The sequence below is a fragment of the Jaculus jaculus genome, chromosome 19 (assembly GCF_020740685.1).
Source record: "Jaculus jaculus isolate mJacJac1 chromosome 19, mJacJac1.mat.Y.cur, whole genome shotgun sequence".
Lineage (NCBI taxonomy): Eukaryota > Metazoa > Chordata > Mammalia > Rodentia > Dipodidae > Jaculus > Jaculus jaculus.
The window spans coordinates 51459914-51476972 of NC_059120.1; the positions used below are offsets into that span (position 1 = coordinate 51459914).

The 17059-nt window shown below is 48.2% G+C and overlaps 1 protein-coding gene across 2 annotated transcripts in view; it reads right to left on the reverse strand.

Moving 5' to 3' along the window:
• The window catches only part of Cdc14a (cell division cycle 14A), a 190666-nt gene that overhangs the window by 69380 nt on the left and 104227 nt on the right, over nt 1-17059 (reverse strand). For both annotated transcript variants that reach the window (XM_045138596.1, XM_045138595.1), the window contains exon 8: nt 7842-7929. In XM_045138596.1, coding sequence (XP_044994531.1) covers nt 7842-7929 — 88 coding nt within the window. The remainder of the gene's footprint in view (nt 1-7841; nt 7930-17059) is intronic.

Here is a 17059-nt window from a genome sequence, read left to right on the forward strand (position 1 = left end):
TACAAATAGATTTATGGGGCTGAGGAGGTGGCCAGATGGTTAAAGGCACTTGCTTGCAAAGCCTAATGGCCCAGGTTCCATTCCCCAGTACCCACAGAAAGCCAGATGCACAAAGTGGCACCTGCATCCAGAGTCCATTCGCAGTGGCTGGAGGCCCCGGTGTGCCCATTCTCTCAATCACTCTCTCTCCAAGTAAATACATAAAAATGTTTTTCCAGGAGTGATGGCGTATGCCTTTAATCCCAGTATTCGGAAGGCAGAGGTAGGAAGATCGCTGTGAGTTCAAGGTCACCCTGAGACTACATAGTGAATTCCAGGTCAGCCTGGGCTACAGTGAGAACCTACCTCGAAAAACCAAAAAAAAGTTTTAATAAATAGATTTACGGGGCTGGAGAGATGGCTCAGCAGTTGAGGCACCTGCTTGCAACACTTAACACCCCTGGTTCGATTCCCCAGTACCCACATAAAGCTAGATGACCAAGTGGTGCATGCCTCTGGAGTTCATTTGCAGTGGCTGGAGGCCCTGGCGCACCCATTCTCTGTCAGTCTCTCTTCTCTGTCTGCTTGCAAATAAATAAATAGTCTTTAAAAAATAGATTTATGATTAGCACTTGGAACGTACAAGTCCAAGTTATACATGATTTCTCCCTAAGTTCTCAGTCTGTTAAAATAAGGATGGTTAACGCCACGTGACAGCTGAGTTTTAGAGACGCTCATTGGACAGGAGGAGTGTGTCCCAGAGATCATGTGACAACCGTTAACAACGATGTACTGACTGTGAGGCTCCCATCACTAGCTGTGAAGCAAAACGCATGTTAAACGCGACAGCCGCTCGACAATACTACGACATATACACAGTGAGGGAGGGGGGGTATCACCATGGGGTATATTTTGTAATCATGGAAGTTGTTACTGAAACTTTGAGGGGAAAAGAAGAGTGAGTTCTGGCAGACAGTTTTGATGCGGGAGCGTGACTGGGGGAGGGCGGGGGGCGTTCTCCAGATGCCCTGGTGTGTCCCCACCAAGCACGCATTCCTGGGCCCGCAGAGCCAGCTGGGCTACAGACCTGGTGACCAGTGGGGGCTTCGGCCACTACAAGCCTTGCCTAGCAGCCCCAAGTGTCCCGGGCACTAATTTCTCAGCACACTGACCACAACGTGTATGATCCATTCTGGGTTTACCCATTCTGGGTTTACCCATTCCAGGCACGCCAAGCAAGTGAACCGAGCACACCAGGAATTCATTCCCGGGGGCCTTCCCAGTGCACAGGGAACCACGCCTCCACTGCGCACCCGGCTGCGGGTCTTGTGGCCTTGCTTCCTGCCGGGACTGTCATCCTTAGCTTCTCTCCGCTCCCAGAGTCCCTTCGTGCTCCACTCTGCGGCGCTGGGGCCCGTGTCGGTGACTCTTTGTGAACTCTCTGCCTAGCAGCCCTCCAGCCGCGTCTCAATGTGGGAGAGACTACGCTGCAATCAGGAGCGAGGGGACACTTCTTCCTCGTCTCCAGCCACAGCTCCTGGCTGAGCCCCGGCGCCGGCAGCTGCTCGGCCTCACGGTCTCCAGTCCTCAGTCTTCAAATCCAAATAGCAGTGGGCATTCCATTTCGGAGGTCTAGGCGCCAGCCGGGCCCCCCTCGGTGCCCCCCGAGTGCCCTACTTTTGTTCCTTTCTCCTCTCCCAGCCTGAAAGGCACTTGCTGTTTTCTTCTTCCCATTCTCAGTTCCTCACTGCTGCCTTTCCTTCTTGTTAGTCGTCCTTGGAACAAACGCCTTACGCTCAACTCCCTCTCCCACACGGCCCCGGCACAGGCCCTGTCTCCTCTAGAGATCGCTCACTTGCTAGGACTCCAGCCTTCTCTCGCCACCTGTGAGCTACCGCCCAGTTTCCAACAAGGGCCTCTTTGGTTTAACGTATACGTGCTGGGAGAGGAGCTGGGGAGGCAACTCTGTAAAGCGCCTGCCTTGTAAGCCTGAGGGCCTGAAATGCCGCAAGTGGTGCTTTGTGCTTAGAATCCCAGCGTGGGGAAGCCAGAGGCAGGCGGGCCCCTGCAGCCCTCTGGTCAGCCAGCGTAGCTGAATCGGTGAGCTCCGTGCCAACAAGAGACCCCATCTCAAAAAAAAAAAAAAAAAAAAAGCTTGATGGCACCAAAGATTGTGCACACAATACACTAATATACACACACACAAACCTCTTAAAAAAAAAAAAAAAAAAACCAGGGGGCTAGAGAGATGGCTAAGCGGTTAAGGTGCGTGCCTACAAAGCCTAAGGACCCAGGTTCAATTCCCCAGTATCCATGTAAACCAGATGCATAAGGTGGCACATCCCTCTAGGGTTCACTTGCAATGACTGGAGGTCTTGGTATGCCCATTCTCTCTGTCTCGATTTGCCTTTTTCTCCCTTTCCAATAAATAATAATTTTTAAAAAAAAAAAAAAAAAAGAGGGCTGGAGAGATTGCTTAGGGGTTAAGGTATTTGCCTAGGAAGCCTCAGGACCCATATTCAACTCCCCAGATCCCACATTAGCCAGACGCACAAAGGCAAGGCAAGCACAAGCTCGCACATGCCCACTAGGTGGCGCAACTGTGTGTAATTAAATTGTAGTGGCTGAGGCCCTGGTACACCAATTCTCTCTCCCTCTCTCCCTATCTCTCTCTCTCTCTCTCTCTCTCTCCTCTCTCTAAAGGAAAATAATTGTTTTAAAAAAGGAAGCTGATTCTAGTGTCCACAATAAAGAGCCCTAACTGATACGCTTGGCCATGGTCAACAAAACATGGCTTTGGTGGCAGGGATGTCGCTCCATGGGAGAGCAGCCCTCGGTTCAGTGACTAGTTCTGAGGTCTGGGGAGGTGGAGGCAGACTCCCAGCCCCAGCCGCGGGCTTCCGAGTGAACACTACAGCAGAGCTCACTTCCGGTTTCCCGTGAGAGAGAGCACCACAGAGAGACACAGAGAGAGCACCATCTTCTGTGGGCAAAAGTCAAGCCAGCTTCCTAGCTGGTTTACTGGTTACAACTACTTCCCAATGGCAGATTTGTAGCTCAAAGTGGGAAATGACGATGGTTGCCATGAGGAAACTGGAGCTTTTCCAAGCCTGTGAGGCATGGTAAGGAACAATCCAAGCCTGTGGGAAGAAGCCCTCCCTGGATATGGGAGGCTGCTGAGCGCCTCCACTGTCAGGTTCGACACCCTCGCACCTCCACAGTGGAGCCTGGTCGGTTTGAGCCTCTGTATTCCATATGAATTCCATCACAGAATGGGGGGGGGGGTAGCTAATACACCCAAACTGTTAAATGAAACCAAGAAAATCTTTGAGGGCACCCTCTGGACATCTTGTAAAATCACAGTAAAGGCACATTAAGGTAATAACGATGCCAACAATCACATCCAATGTTTATTGATCACTTACTGTGTCCCAAGTACTACATGAAGTGCCCCATGTGGATTGCCTCCTTAAGCCCCACAGCTATTGCCTGGCAGCAGACTGAACGTGCGCACAGAGAACGTGCGCTGGTGAGTGTCAGAGCCCACGCTCAAACCCTGGAACACGACTCCAAATCCTATGCCTGGGCCTCAGCGAAGATCTGCTTGACTGTTCGTTGGGCCTCCAAATAAGAGAGAATGCAATCTGAATCCAAGGAGCTGGACTTCTTGGAACTAGTGACCAGGGCTCTTTACCATCCTTCAAACTGGCCTGCAGGGATGGCTCAGTCAACACAAGTTGACTCTCGCTGCTGGGACAAAGCACCCCACCAAGAGCAGCAGGAGGGAGAAGTATTCATCCTGGCTTGCAGTGTCTAGGGGAAGCTTCGCGAAGGAGGCAGGGGTAAACGTGACATGAACAGAGGCTGGACGTCACCTCTGCCACAGCACGTCCGGAAGACCAACCAACTGACAAGCTAGGGGTTAATAAACCTCAAAGTCCACCCCAGCAACATCCTGCAACAGGCCTCCGCCTCCCACACTGCCATCGGCTAGGGACCAAGCAGTCAGCACAAGCGAGTGGCTGCGGGACACCTGGTTCAAAGCACTGCCATGTGCAAGGACTTCAGTTCGAATCCCCAGCACCCGCGCAAACGGCCAGCAAGCGTGGCAGGCAGCCCGGCTCAGAGATCCCTGGGCAGGTGGCTAGTCTGGCCAGATCAGCAGGCGCTGGATTCAAGAGACAGACCCAGTTTCAATAAATACAGTGGACAGCAATCAAGGAAGACACCTGACTTCAACCTCACACATGTGTACATGAGCCCACGCTCATACATGCACCCAGACACAGACACGTACACATGCTTGCATACCATGATGCACACACCAAAAAAAGCTCTTCTAAACTGTTTAAGGTTAATCCAAACCAACAAATTATTAAAATATCCCATGAACGTTCAACGAGGGTTTGTGGGTATCTCTGACAGATTTGGACGCTGGTCATAGAGAACTGATTAAAGGTGATTCCAGAAAGGTGATTCCAGCTGACCACTCATCCGACCTGTCTCCATCTGGCCACTAGATGGCGCCCTGCCATCAGCGCGCACTCAAAGCCACAGTAGTACAGACAGAACTTCGGAGCTAAAAGGGACTTTTAAGTTCTCCTCTTTCCAAAGCCAGGAAACTGAGGAACAGCAGAATCAGATGTCCGCTCTACCAGGTCATTATTAAAAGTAAAATCTGGGCTGGAGAGATGGCTTAGCAGTTAAGCGCTTGCCTGTGAAGCCTAAGGACCCCGGTTCGAGGCTCGGTTCCCCAGGTCCCACGTTAGCCAGATGCACAAGGGGGCGCACGCGTCTGGAGTTCGTTTGCAGAGGCTGGAAGCCCTGGCGTGCCCATTCTCTCTCTCTCTCCTCTATCTGTCTTTCTCCCTGTGTCTGTCACTCTCAAATAAATAAATAAAAAATGAACAAAAAAATATTTTAAAAAAATAAAAAAATAAAAGTAAAATCTGTCAAAAGGCAGGCAGATGAAACAGGCAGATTAAGCTCAGCAATGATAATGTACCGCAGCTGCTCTCTGACACTTCCACATCACCTCCCCAGTCCTCACTGGATGCTTCGAACCCCGCTCCGTCGTAACACACGAGGAAACTGAGGCTCAGAGAGGCTGGGGAGCTCACTGAGGTCACAAAAAACAAACAACCAAGGATATCACATCTGAACATGGGATTCCCATAAAACATCAGCACTTTAGCATGATGAAGGGCAGCAATATTAGGTAAGCAAGACTTTCGGATTCGCTTTTCCAGGAGCGGGCCCGGTGTTTGCGTAAGAAGAACAGAGTTGGGAATCAAAGAGACCTATCCTGGCATCCTCCCACTGCCCCCTGCTGCAAGAACCTGGGCAGCGGGCAGCTCCTTCAAGTCTCCTTCTCTGTTATAAAATATCTATCAGTGGGCTGGAGGGATGGTTTAGGGGTTAAGGCACTTGCCTGTGAAGCCTAAGCACCTAGGCTCAGTTCCCTTGTACCCCACATAAACCAGATGCACAAGGTGACACATGCATCTGGAGTCAGTCTCTGTGTGTGTGTGTGTGTGTGTGTGTGTGTGTGTGTAATAAATAAAATATTTTAAAAATGAATAACTATTAGTAACTACCTAAGGTGACTCAGCACCATGGCTCATATTCAAGCAAGTGGTGATTCTAATTCCCATCTTTAATTGCACCATGGGAACAAAAAAAGTAAGATTTTTATAATGTTTTTGGAAAACATTATACAAAATATAGGTATCCTTTTATCTAGGGATTCTAAGAATTGAGAAAAATTCACTGCAAAAAAAAAAAAAAAAAAGTTTGGCTGCTAGGTGTGGTGGCGCATGCCTTTAAACCCAGCACTCGGGAGGCAGAGGTAGGAGGATCGCCGTGAGTTCGAGGCCAGCCTGAGACTACATAGTGAATTCCAGGTCAGCCTGGGCTACAGTGAGATCCTACCTAAACAAATACAAATACATATACATATACATAGAAAATGAGTAAATTATACCTCTCATCCTCTCAGTAAGAGAACTTGGCAAAGGGCATATAGCAAACAGCCAAATTCCTTCAACTTTGCCAGACAAATACCAGCCGTGAGACCACTACAGAGAGAAAACACCTACAAGGTCTGCCTAAGCCTGAGTCAAAGAATTACACATAGGGAAGGCGGGGTGAACCCACTGTCAGAAGGCAGTTTCCTCAGGCCGTCCGCACGTTAGTCCAGACACCCCACCATGACACAGGTCAACTAATCCACATCCACAGCACAGACAGACTCCCAAGTGGCCCAGTCCTCGCTCCTCCGTAGATACCGTCGGCCTGGTACTTGCTAGACTGGACTGCCCATCAAGCATGACGCACACAGAACTCGCTGGCAGGTACGTAACTCAGATACGAAATAAGCGTATTGTGTGGAAATGTGAAAGACAAAACTGAAATGCATGAGGAACGGTGTATAGTAGAGCTGGGCTTTAGAAAGAACGTTGAAGAAGAAATGGAATCTAGAAAAACTGGAGTTCAAACTAGCTCCCTCAAAAACCCACCATTCCAGACTGGGGAGATGCATCTGTCCAGGGGTTCAAGGCATCTGCTTGCAAAGCCAGCCAGCCTAGGTTCGGTTCCCAGCGACCACGTAAAGCCAGAGGCACAAAGTCGTGCATGCAGCTGGAGTTTGTTTGCAATGGCAAGGTGGCCCTGGTGTGCCCATGCTTTTTTTTTCTCTCTCTTTTGCTTTCTCTCTCTAATAAATAAATAAGACTTTTTTTTTTTTAAACCTGGCATTTTACCTTCATAACCAGAGAGTAAAAATTGGAGCTATTCTGTTCGTATCACCTTTTCTATTTTATGCACTTCTCCCATAAATTAATCTTAATCATTAATGTTTGGAATTGTTTATTATCTACGTACTATTCACAGATTAAAAAGTATGAAATGAGCCGGGCGTGGTGGCGCACACCTTTAATCCCAGCACTCGGGAGGCAGAGGTAGGAGGATCACCAGGAGTTCGAGGCCACCCTGAGGCTACATAGTAAATTTCAGGTCAGCCTGGGCTAGAGTGAGACCCTACCTTGAAAAAAGAAGAAAGAAAAGAAAGACAAAAACAAAAAAAGAAAGAAAAAAAAGTACGAAATGAGCATCAATGGGCAAACTCAAATAACTGGTCATATTTTTCTCAAATTTATTTTATATTTTTCAAAAATATAAAATATAAAACGTTTTTGTTTTATTCTCCTGAATTATGTAAGGCCATGATTATACACACACTGTGAATGATTACTATGATTACTGCAGGATAGAAAATTGTTACACAATGAAATTAAACACATCAATGTTGAGACACTGTTTAGGTATCAGGAGCTAGGCTGAACAACCTGTTTTGCCTGTCACTGTGTGACCTTGTCAGATTCCCTAATATACCTGTTTTCTCATCTGTAAGATGGATAACAGTGGTGACATTTCAGAGCCAGGAGGACATTAAACGGGATCGCGCTGTGACCGGCTAGGAGTCCACACACGGCAAGTACCCTGCACACCCTGAGGTGGAGGATGTCACAGGCACATGAATCTCCGAAGCACCAAGACTCCAGCCCTCTGCTCGAGGCTCTGAACAGTTTGTTTCTAAGATTCTTATATTTGCTCCCATAAAACGAATATCCACCCTATGTACCACCCACCGCCCAAAAGCTGGCTCGTTCTAAAACAGTGGTTACAGCGCCACCTACTGGAAATTTAGTATTTAACACATTAATACTTCATTTTTTTCAAATATGAATAAATATCCTCTAAAGAATATTACCAAAAGAAGGGAGTAGCTGAGGGAATTGAGAAATTGCAATAAACAAAAATAAATGATCAGGTGGTAAAGGAACAAAAAAAAAATTACCTACCATTTTCAATTTTGCTTTTAGGATGTGGTCCACTAAATGCTAAAAACTTCCCCGGAACAATCCAGTTGAAGTCGCCATTTTCAACTCGCTGCCAGGATTTTGTCGGAGTGGGGGTGGGGGAAGAGAAGAAAAATTATTTTTTAATTTTTGTGCAATTTAGGAAAACTTTACAAATAAACCCACTTTGCACACTAGTGCTTGGCCTCTTCATCTGCGCCTCGGCCCACACTGGCCCTTGGGTCACCACCCGCAGGGCAGGAAAGCAACCCCCGGCCAGCCCTGGCTTCCAGGCAAAGGGCTCTGCCCCTCTGTGTGGAGAGATTCCACAGCGCAACCTGAGCCAAGTGAAGGCCATGCTATGCTGTTAAGAATTCAGTAACTGCCGGGCGTAGTGGCGCACGCCTTTAATCCCAGCACTCAGGAGGCAGAGGTAGGGGGATCGCCGTGAGTTCGAGGCCAGCCTGAGACTACATAGTGAATTCCAGGTCAGCCTGGGCCAGAGCGAGACCCTACCTAAAAAAAAAAAAAAAGAATTCAGTAACTACGGCAGAACTATGTCATCCACGGAAGCTATTTCTATGAACAAACCCTGGCTGGACAAATTTTGATTTTTTAAATATTATGTATTTGGGGGCTGGAGAGATGGCTCAGTGGTTAAAGCACTTGTCTGTAAAGCCTAACGACAGGGGTTTGATTCCCCAATACCCACATAAAGCCAGATGCACAAAGAGGCATGTGCATCTGGAATTGGTTTGCAGCACTTGAGGCCCTGGGGCATCCATTCTCTCTGCCTGCTCCCCCCTCTCTCTCCCTCTCCTCCCCCCACCTCTCTCTCTCACAGCTTGCCAATAAATATATATTTTTTAAACATTATGCACTTACTTGCAAGAGGAGAGAGAGAATAAATGTGACCACACCAGGCCTTTCTGCCACTGCAAACAAACTTCAGACAAACGCGTCACTTTGTACATCTGACTTTATATGAGAGCTAAGGAATTGAACCTGGGCCAGCAGGCTTTCAAGCAAGTGCTTTTAACCGCTGAGCCATCTCCCCAGCCCCAGTGTTTAGCTTCAAATGCAGCTGTATCTTTTGTAGTCATAAGAAGGCATTAACAAAACTTTACATGACTCCTTGTAGATATGACCACTGCAATAATCTAATTATAATTAGATTAATGACATTAATTAACATAACATATGTAAGGAACATAACATCTCCACACCACTCTATGTAAAAGTGTACGGACACTGTGAGTGTTACACATATTTCTAAACATCTATTTATTTACCTGTCTGCACTGTCCCCCGGCACACCCGCCTACACGTCTGCATTGTCCCCTGACACACCCGCCTATGTGTCTATACTATCTAATCACAAGTTAAATAAAGACTTAAATGTACAAATTTTTCTGGTGATTAAACAATTTCTGTTTTTAATATTTTATTTTTATTTATTCATTTGAGAGAGAGAATGGGTGTGCCAGGGCTCCCAGCTCCTGCAAACAAACTCCAGATTCATGCACCACGTGTGCATCTGGCTTACATGGGTCCTGGGGAATCAAGCCTCAAACCTGGGTCCTTTGGCTTTGCAGGCAAGCACCTTTACTGCTAAGCCATCTCTCCAGCCCAAACAATTTAACAGTATAAAATAAATGATCCAATTGCCTTCTAGAAAGACGATTAAGCTTACTACAATATTTAAAAATTCAAGGGCTAGAGATGTGGCTCAGTGGTTAAGCGCTTGCCTGTGAAGCATAAGGACCCTGGTTCAAGGCTCAATTCCCCAGGACCCACATTAGCCAGATGCACAATGCGGTGCATGCATCTGGAGTTCGTTTGCAGTGACTGGAAGCCCTGGCGTGCCCATTTTCTCCCTCCCTCCTTCCCTCCCTTCCTCCCTCCCTCTCTCTCTCCCTCTCTCTCTCTCTCTACCTTGGAAAAGAAAAATGAAAATTCCAGGACAAGGACTCGCTCTTCTTCATGAACAGTAGAAGAAAGCAGCTTTCTCTGTTCACCATTTCTGCATCCAGTCCACCACGGAAGTCGGATGAATCTATGGTGTTACATATGTCTATTTTGACCTAGATATGTTTGGTTAAATGGTGACTTTTTAGAATCAGTCACATGGAAGAGCAGAAGTGGATTCAGTAAAATACACTCCCTCACAGAAACAAAAGAAATGCATGTAAATTTTCCTACCCAAAAGGATAAACATTCAATAACATTAAGCTCCATTTATCAGCCTGGGAAAAGAGGTTGGAATAAACAAAGAGATTTAGATTTTAAATTTAAATCTGGAAGAAAAAAAAATAGAAAACTACAGCTTTTAACTGACCTAATACAACATAAGCTTACTTTGGTAATCTCCTGAAATCATTATCTATGCTTCCTTCCCCAGTGATTTATACAAACATTAACGCATATCAATAACAGAATATTTTCTTTCGAGGTAGGGTCTCACTCTAGCCCAGGCTGACCTGGAATTCACTATGTAGTCTCAGGGTGGCCTTGAACTCACGACAATCTTCCTACCTCTGCCTCCCGAGTGCTGGGATTAAAGGAGTGCGCCACCATGTCCGACCCAATAACAAAATATTTTAAATAACATAAACTGGTTCTTCTAGTTAAGCACAGTTCACAGAATCTAGAGCAGACAGGTACTTTCCAAGCCAACCACATTTTGTAAAGAACGATTTAGGAAGGAGGAGGCAGGAATGGCAATTTAGCCTCCTCTGATGTAAAGGCTAGTACCCACCAAATACCATCAGGAAAAAAAAAAAAAACAGTAGGAAACCCCCAAGCAAAAGTCAGACCCCTCAAGTGGACGCTGCCATTCACTTTCCTCCATCCACCATAAGTGCAGGTGAATTCCCTTGAAGAGCTAACCCTCCTGGTGCAATTAAAACATAATCTGACTTAAAAGTGTGTTTCCACACTTGCAGAAGTAGGAGGATCGCCATGAGTTCGAGGCCACCCTGAGACTACATAGTGAATTCCAGGTCAGCCTGAGCTAGAGTGAGACCCTGCCTTGAAAAGGAAGGAAAGAAGGAAGGAAGGAAGGAAGGAAGGAAGGAAGGAAGGAAGGAAGGAAGGAAGGGAGGGAGGGAGGGAGGGAGGGAGGGAGGGAGGAAGGGAGGAAGGAAGGAAGACATTCATGGGCTAGAGAATGATTTAGTGGTTAAAGGCACTTACTTGTTAAGCCTGGCATCCCTGGTTCAATTCCCCCAGTACCCTCATAAAGCCAGGTGCAAAAAGTGGTTACATGTGTCTGGAGTTTGTTTGCGGTGGCAAGAAGCCCTGGTGTGTTCATGAGCTCGCTCGCTCTCTCTCCCCTTCATGTTTATATATGTATCTCAAACATTTAAAAAAGGCAGCTGAGCCGCAGTATTTTTTTGAAAATTCATTTCAAAGTGCGTTTGTGTTCCCCTCACTTCTAAAACAATCCATGTTGGCAGTACAGCGACATTACACTAATGCAAACATCTAGGAAGATGAACACTTTATTAGCTTAAAGCAAAGTAAACAGTTGAATTGTTTGGTTTAAATTAAGTTTCCATGCCCTCCGGCTGTAAATAATAATCACATTCCAGATTATTGCTTCCGATCTGTTTTTGAGTGGAACAGTATGGTGGAGCGGAGAGGAAGTGGCTCTGGGGAGGACGGATGCGGCTCAGCCAGCAACAGCTGGGGGAGGGAGAAACAGCGAGCGGAGGTCGCCATGAGCCCGCTCAGCCAGCGACCGCCCGAGAGAGCGAGGGACTCCGCACAGCGAGGGCTTTTAGGAAACCACTCCCACAGTCTGGACCAGTAAACACCTTTGCAGATAGAACGGCAAGCAAAAAATCCCTACCAGAGTACACAAAAACTGTGGCTGAAACAAAAGCAGGTTGCTCAATTATAGAAAGTGTGTGCAGGGCTGGGGAGATGGCTTAGCGGTTAAAGTGCTTGTCTGCAAAGCCAAAGGATCTGGGTTCAAGTCCCCAGGACCCACGTAAGCCAGATACACAAGGTGGCCCATGTGCCTGGAGTTTGTTTGCAGTGGCTGGAGGCCCTGATGTGCCCACTCTCTCCCTCTCTCCCTCTCTCTCAAATAAATATATTTTTTTTAAAAAAAGAAAGACACTCCGTGAACCAAACAGAATTCACAGACTCTATAGAGTTCATGGTGGCCATGAGTGGAGACATGAGGCAGACTGAGTGAGCAAAGATGGTAGAGGTGGGAAGAGGAGAAATGTGAGAGACGGCATCTGACAAGTTAGAGAAGGATATGTGTCCAGAATTCAAAAGCGGCCAGAGTGACTCAAGGAGAAGAGGGGCAGCCGCAGCCACACGCCTTGGCTCAACTCCTAGGCTTCTGGGAGCTGCTTTGGCGGAGTTGAGAAGGCCAAGGTCATAATACAGTACAGAGTTGCTCCCTCGCAAGTCTGGAGGCTAAAGAAAGAACATGCTGGGCGTGATAGATGTCTGTTATCCCAGTACTTGGGAGGTTGAGGAAGGATTGCTTAGTGGTCAAGTCACTTGACTGCGAAGCCTAAGGGCCTAGGTTTGATTTCCCAGGACCCACGTAAACCAGATGCACAAGGGGGCACATGTGTCTGGAGTTCATTTGCAGTCGCTGCAGGCCCTGGCATGCCCATCCTCATTCTTTTTCTCTATTTGCCTCCTCTCTCTCTCAAATAGAAAGAAAGATAGAGAAAGAAAGAAAGAAAGAAAGAAAGAAAGAAAGAAAGAAAGAAAGGAGGGAGGGAGGGAGGGAGGGAGGGAGGGAGGGAGGGAGGGAGGGAGGGAGGGAGGGAGGGAGGGAGGGAGGGGAGGGGAGGGGAGGGGAGGGGAGGGGAGGGGAGGGGAGGGGAGGGGAGGGGAGGGGAGGGGAGGGGAGGGGAGGGGAGGGGAGGGGAGGGGAGGGGAGGGGAGGGGAGGGGAGGGGAGGGGAGGGGAGGGGAGGGGAGGGGAGGGGAGGGGAGGGGAGGGGAGGGGAGGGGAGGGGAGGGGAGGGGAGGGGAGGGGAGGGGAGGGGAGGGGAGGGGAGGGGAGAAGAACAGAAATCAAACAATAATTAAAAAGAAAACAAACATGGACAAGTGCTTAGGTCACAGCAGACCAGCTGAAGTTTTTGTTGTTGTGTTTTGGTTTTTCGAGGTAGGGACTCACTCTAGCCCAGGCTGAACTGGAACTCACCATATAGTCCTCAGGCTGGCCTCAAACCCATGATGATTCTCCTACCTCTATCTCCCAAGAGCTGGGATCAAAGCCATGCACCACCATGCCCAGCCTGTTGAAGTGTTTACGGACTTAACCAACATGATCTTTAACTAGCAATGGGGGAGGATTTCTTAGCAGATGTGGACACACCGAGTTCCTCCCCTGTAGCAGCTGGCCAGGAAGGAATCTGGGCTCCCGAATGGTGAAATCAACACTACAGGATAGGGAGGCACCACAGGAATGTGTCTAATCTTCCTTCTAATGCTCACATCATTGAGGGAGGCACGCCTCAATAACTGCTCCAGACGGTGAGGAAAGGCCCACACGCCCGCACTCGGAGGCCCGCCTGACCCCAGGCCCGTGGCAGGAGTTCGCAGTCACGGTGGGTGGAATCTCTACTGGTTCCAGGAGACGCTCCACGAACCAAAGGCCCCACGCCGAGCAGCCCCCGCTCCCAGTGACATTCTAGCTTGCCCTACAAATTCTCCAAAGCGAAGCCATTACACATCATATGCCATTCCCACTGCTCACCTGAGACCGGGTCTCAGGGCACACGGCAAAGGGCAAAGTCAAGAGTCCACATCACGTGGAGAGGGTGACAGCTCATCCACTGAAGGGTGCAGCCTCCCCAGTCATAACTAAGTTGGCGTTCGTACGTAGGGCCTGGTGTCAGATTACTCTCACACTGACTACCACTCCACATTGCAAATAACTACTTCATTCTTCATTGATAATTACAAGGCATTTAATTCTTGCCCTGAAGATTAGCTGATGATGAAAGAAAGAAGCGTCGTTTCGAGAAGTTTCTAACCGCTGTGAATGTGTCCCCCAAAGTGTGGTGACAGAACCAGAAGAGGTTCTTAACACATGAAACACTTTCCACTGAAAACGGATCATATAAAACAGCCTGAAATGCACCACTCTCCTGCTTTCAGTTTCCCTTCGCTCATCTATTTCTTACTGCTTTCATTCCAGGGAAGATTATTTAATGACTACCCGCTAGGAGTAAACTTGTTAGCTGGTTACTTGTTCACAGAAAGGTGAGTAAGACACAGTTCCTGCCCACAAGCACGGGAGACACAGACGTGCAAGGATGCACAAGTCAAGTCCGCACGGGGCTGACGATGGCCATGTCAACACGGTGGCAAAAACAGGGCCCACGGGGACAAAAGTCAGAGCAGGGCTGCCCTCTGCGAAGTTGCGTGGGTTTGAGGATGAGGAAGGAATGGGGAAGGAGGAGATGGAAAGAAAGGGAAAAGAAGAACTCTGGTCCACAGTAAGGGGTTTGCACTTACTCCCTACTTCTAGTCAGTGAGGCCCATGGCAGGTTTAAAATAAGGGAATGATATCATCAGACTTAATTTTGTTTGTTTGTTTATTTTTAGTTATTTATTTATTTGAGAGTGACAGAAAGAGAGAGAACGGGAGCGCCAGGGCCTCCAGCCACTGCAGAAGAACTCCAGATGTGTGCGCCCCCTTGTGCATCTGGCTAACTTGGGTCCTGGGTAATCAAGCCAAACTGGGGTTCTTAGGCTTCACAGGCAAACGCTTAACCACTAAGCCACCTCTCCAGCCCAGATTTAATTTTTAAGTCCACAGCCTGACAGTAAGGTGAAGAAGACATGATGAAAGAGGCCCACGAGGGGAGAAAGAACCATCTCCGGGCATCCAGGGTGCCCCAACTATTGCCCGTAGTTCCAGATAACTGCACAGTAATGTAACTAGGATGGTGTGAAACCACTTTCGAGAAAACAGAGCTCTTCCTGCCCGCCCGGCCCCCCTCCAAAAGAAAGCATCCTTCTGGAGAAAATGACCCACGAGTTGGCTAGGGAGTGAAAACAGTCACCTTTCAGCCAGTCCAGGATCAGTGAGAAATTCTGCGTTAACAACTAGTTGGAGCCGCATGGAGATGGGGACTTTAAATAAAGAACGAAACGCGCCACTTCTCCAGAATAAAGCCCAGGTTACACAGGTGCTGCGTAGGAGGCGGCGAAAGCAAAGATTCCAACCCTGCAAATGAAGCTGAAGAAATGAAATTGGGGCTGGAGAGATGGCTTAGCGGTTAAGCGCTTGCCTGTGAAGCCTAAGGACCCCAGTTCGAGGCTCGGTTCCCCAAGACCCACGTTAGCCAGATGCACAAGGGGCGCACACGTCTGGAGTTCGTTTGCAGAGGCTGGAAGCCCTGGCGCGCCCATTCTCTCTCTCTCCCTCTATCTGTCTTTCTCTCTGTGTCTGTCGCTCTCAAATAAATAAATTTAAAAAAAAAAAAAAAGAAGAAATGAAATTGAAGGCAGCATCCTGGTTTGGGGGGAGGGGGCCTCGCGCATACAATATGCTAATGAGCGGCACGTTTATCTCACGACAAACAGAAAAGGGAGGAGGAGGGGGCTTCTCGAGGCTTGTCCCCCCACTATGTGTGAGGCCCAGAGCTTCCCGACCCGTGACCATGACGCAGTGACCCGGGCAGGGACTAGGGCAACTACAGTCCCCGGGCCAGTTGCCGACAGCTGTGAGCTGCAACCACAGGTGTGGAGCGCACGCTACCATTTTTTCTGGGCGGCATGATGCGTGACAAAGGGGGACCCTGGGCCGCGACTCTGTCCTCGGGCAGGCAGCAGCCGGGTGTAGCTCTCACTTGCCCAGGCTGACGCTGGGGCCTGGCTTTGTCAGTGGTGGGTAAGAGCCCAGGGTCAAGTCCCCAACAGCTGGACCGTCTGAAAAAAGACCCTCCTATGACAACGCTACTTTACAAAGCAGTCTTTCACACACACAAAAATGACTTATTGTGAGGGAAGGATAACAACAGCATGTATAAAATAGCTCAAAGAAATAAAAGAAGCCGGGCGTGGCAGCGCACACCTTTAATCCCAGCACAGGCAAGCAGAGGTAGGAGGATCACCATGAGCGTGAAGCGTCCCTGAGACTACAGATGAATTCCAGGTCAGCCTGTGCTAGAGCAAGACCCTATCTTGGAAAAAGAAAGAAAGACAGACAGACAGAAAGAAAGAAAGAAAGAAAAGTAAGTTTTTAAAATATATTTTTAAATATTTATTTATTTGAGAGACAGAGAGAATGAGCACGCCATGGCCTCCAGCCACTGCAAATGAACTCCAGACACGTGCATCACGTGTGCATTTGGCTTTATGTGGGTCCTGGGGAATCGAACCTGGGTCCTTTGGCTTTGTCAGCAAGCACCTTAACTGCTAAGGCGTCTCTCCAGCCCCTAAGTTAGTTCTGAAATGCCTTTTGAACATTAAGTTCCAATTTATCACCCAAAGGATACTTGGGGCGCCTCTTGGAAACTGCATGAGCCAAAAGCCCTAAGAACAGAGCATTGCGACTGGGCGAGCTCTCCGTCTATGGTTTCCCGTCAGATCCCCTTTGTGTGGACAACAGAGGGACCTCGTCCTGAATAGCAAGCCTTCTGGTGAGCAGAAGAAGACAATGAATTGAAGACTGAACTCCAAAACTCCCTGGGGAACAGTCATTAAGAATGACCTCAGCTGGGCTGGACAGATGGCTTACTGGTTAAGGCACTTGCCTGCAAAGCCTAAGAACCCAGGTTCAATTCCCCAGTACCTAAGTAAGCCAGATGCACAAGGCGGCACATGTGTCTAGAGTTCATTTGCACTGGCTAGAGGTCCTGGTATGCCCATTCTCTCTCTCATTCTCTCGCTCTCTCTCATAAATAATAATTTTTCAAAAATAAATAATGACCTCATTAATAATCAGTGGTGTTTAGGCAAAGCACTGTTTAGTAAGGACAGAGTTGTAGATACTTTCTTGTTGCTGGGACAAAACACCCAACCAAAAGCAGCTGATAACACCTCAAAAGGGCCCCAGCAGAAACTAAGAACGATTGGAGAAACAAGAAAGGGTGCTGTTTTGTTGGTGAACCAGGTACCAGCACAAGGATGAAGGAGATCAACACAGAGAACAATCAACTCCTACCAATTCAGATATTCCAAGACACAGAGGCTCCCAACACTTCATCACTGAAGCAGACCTAAAGTGAA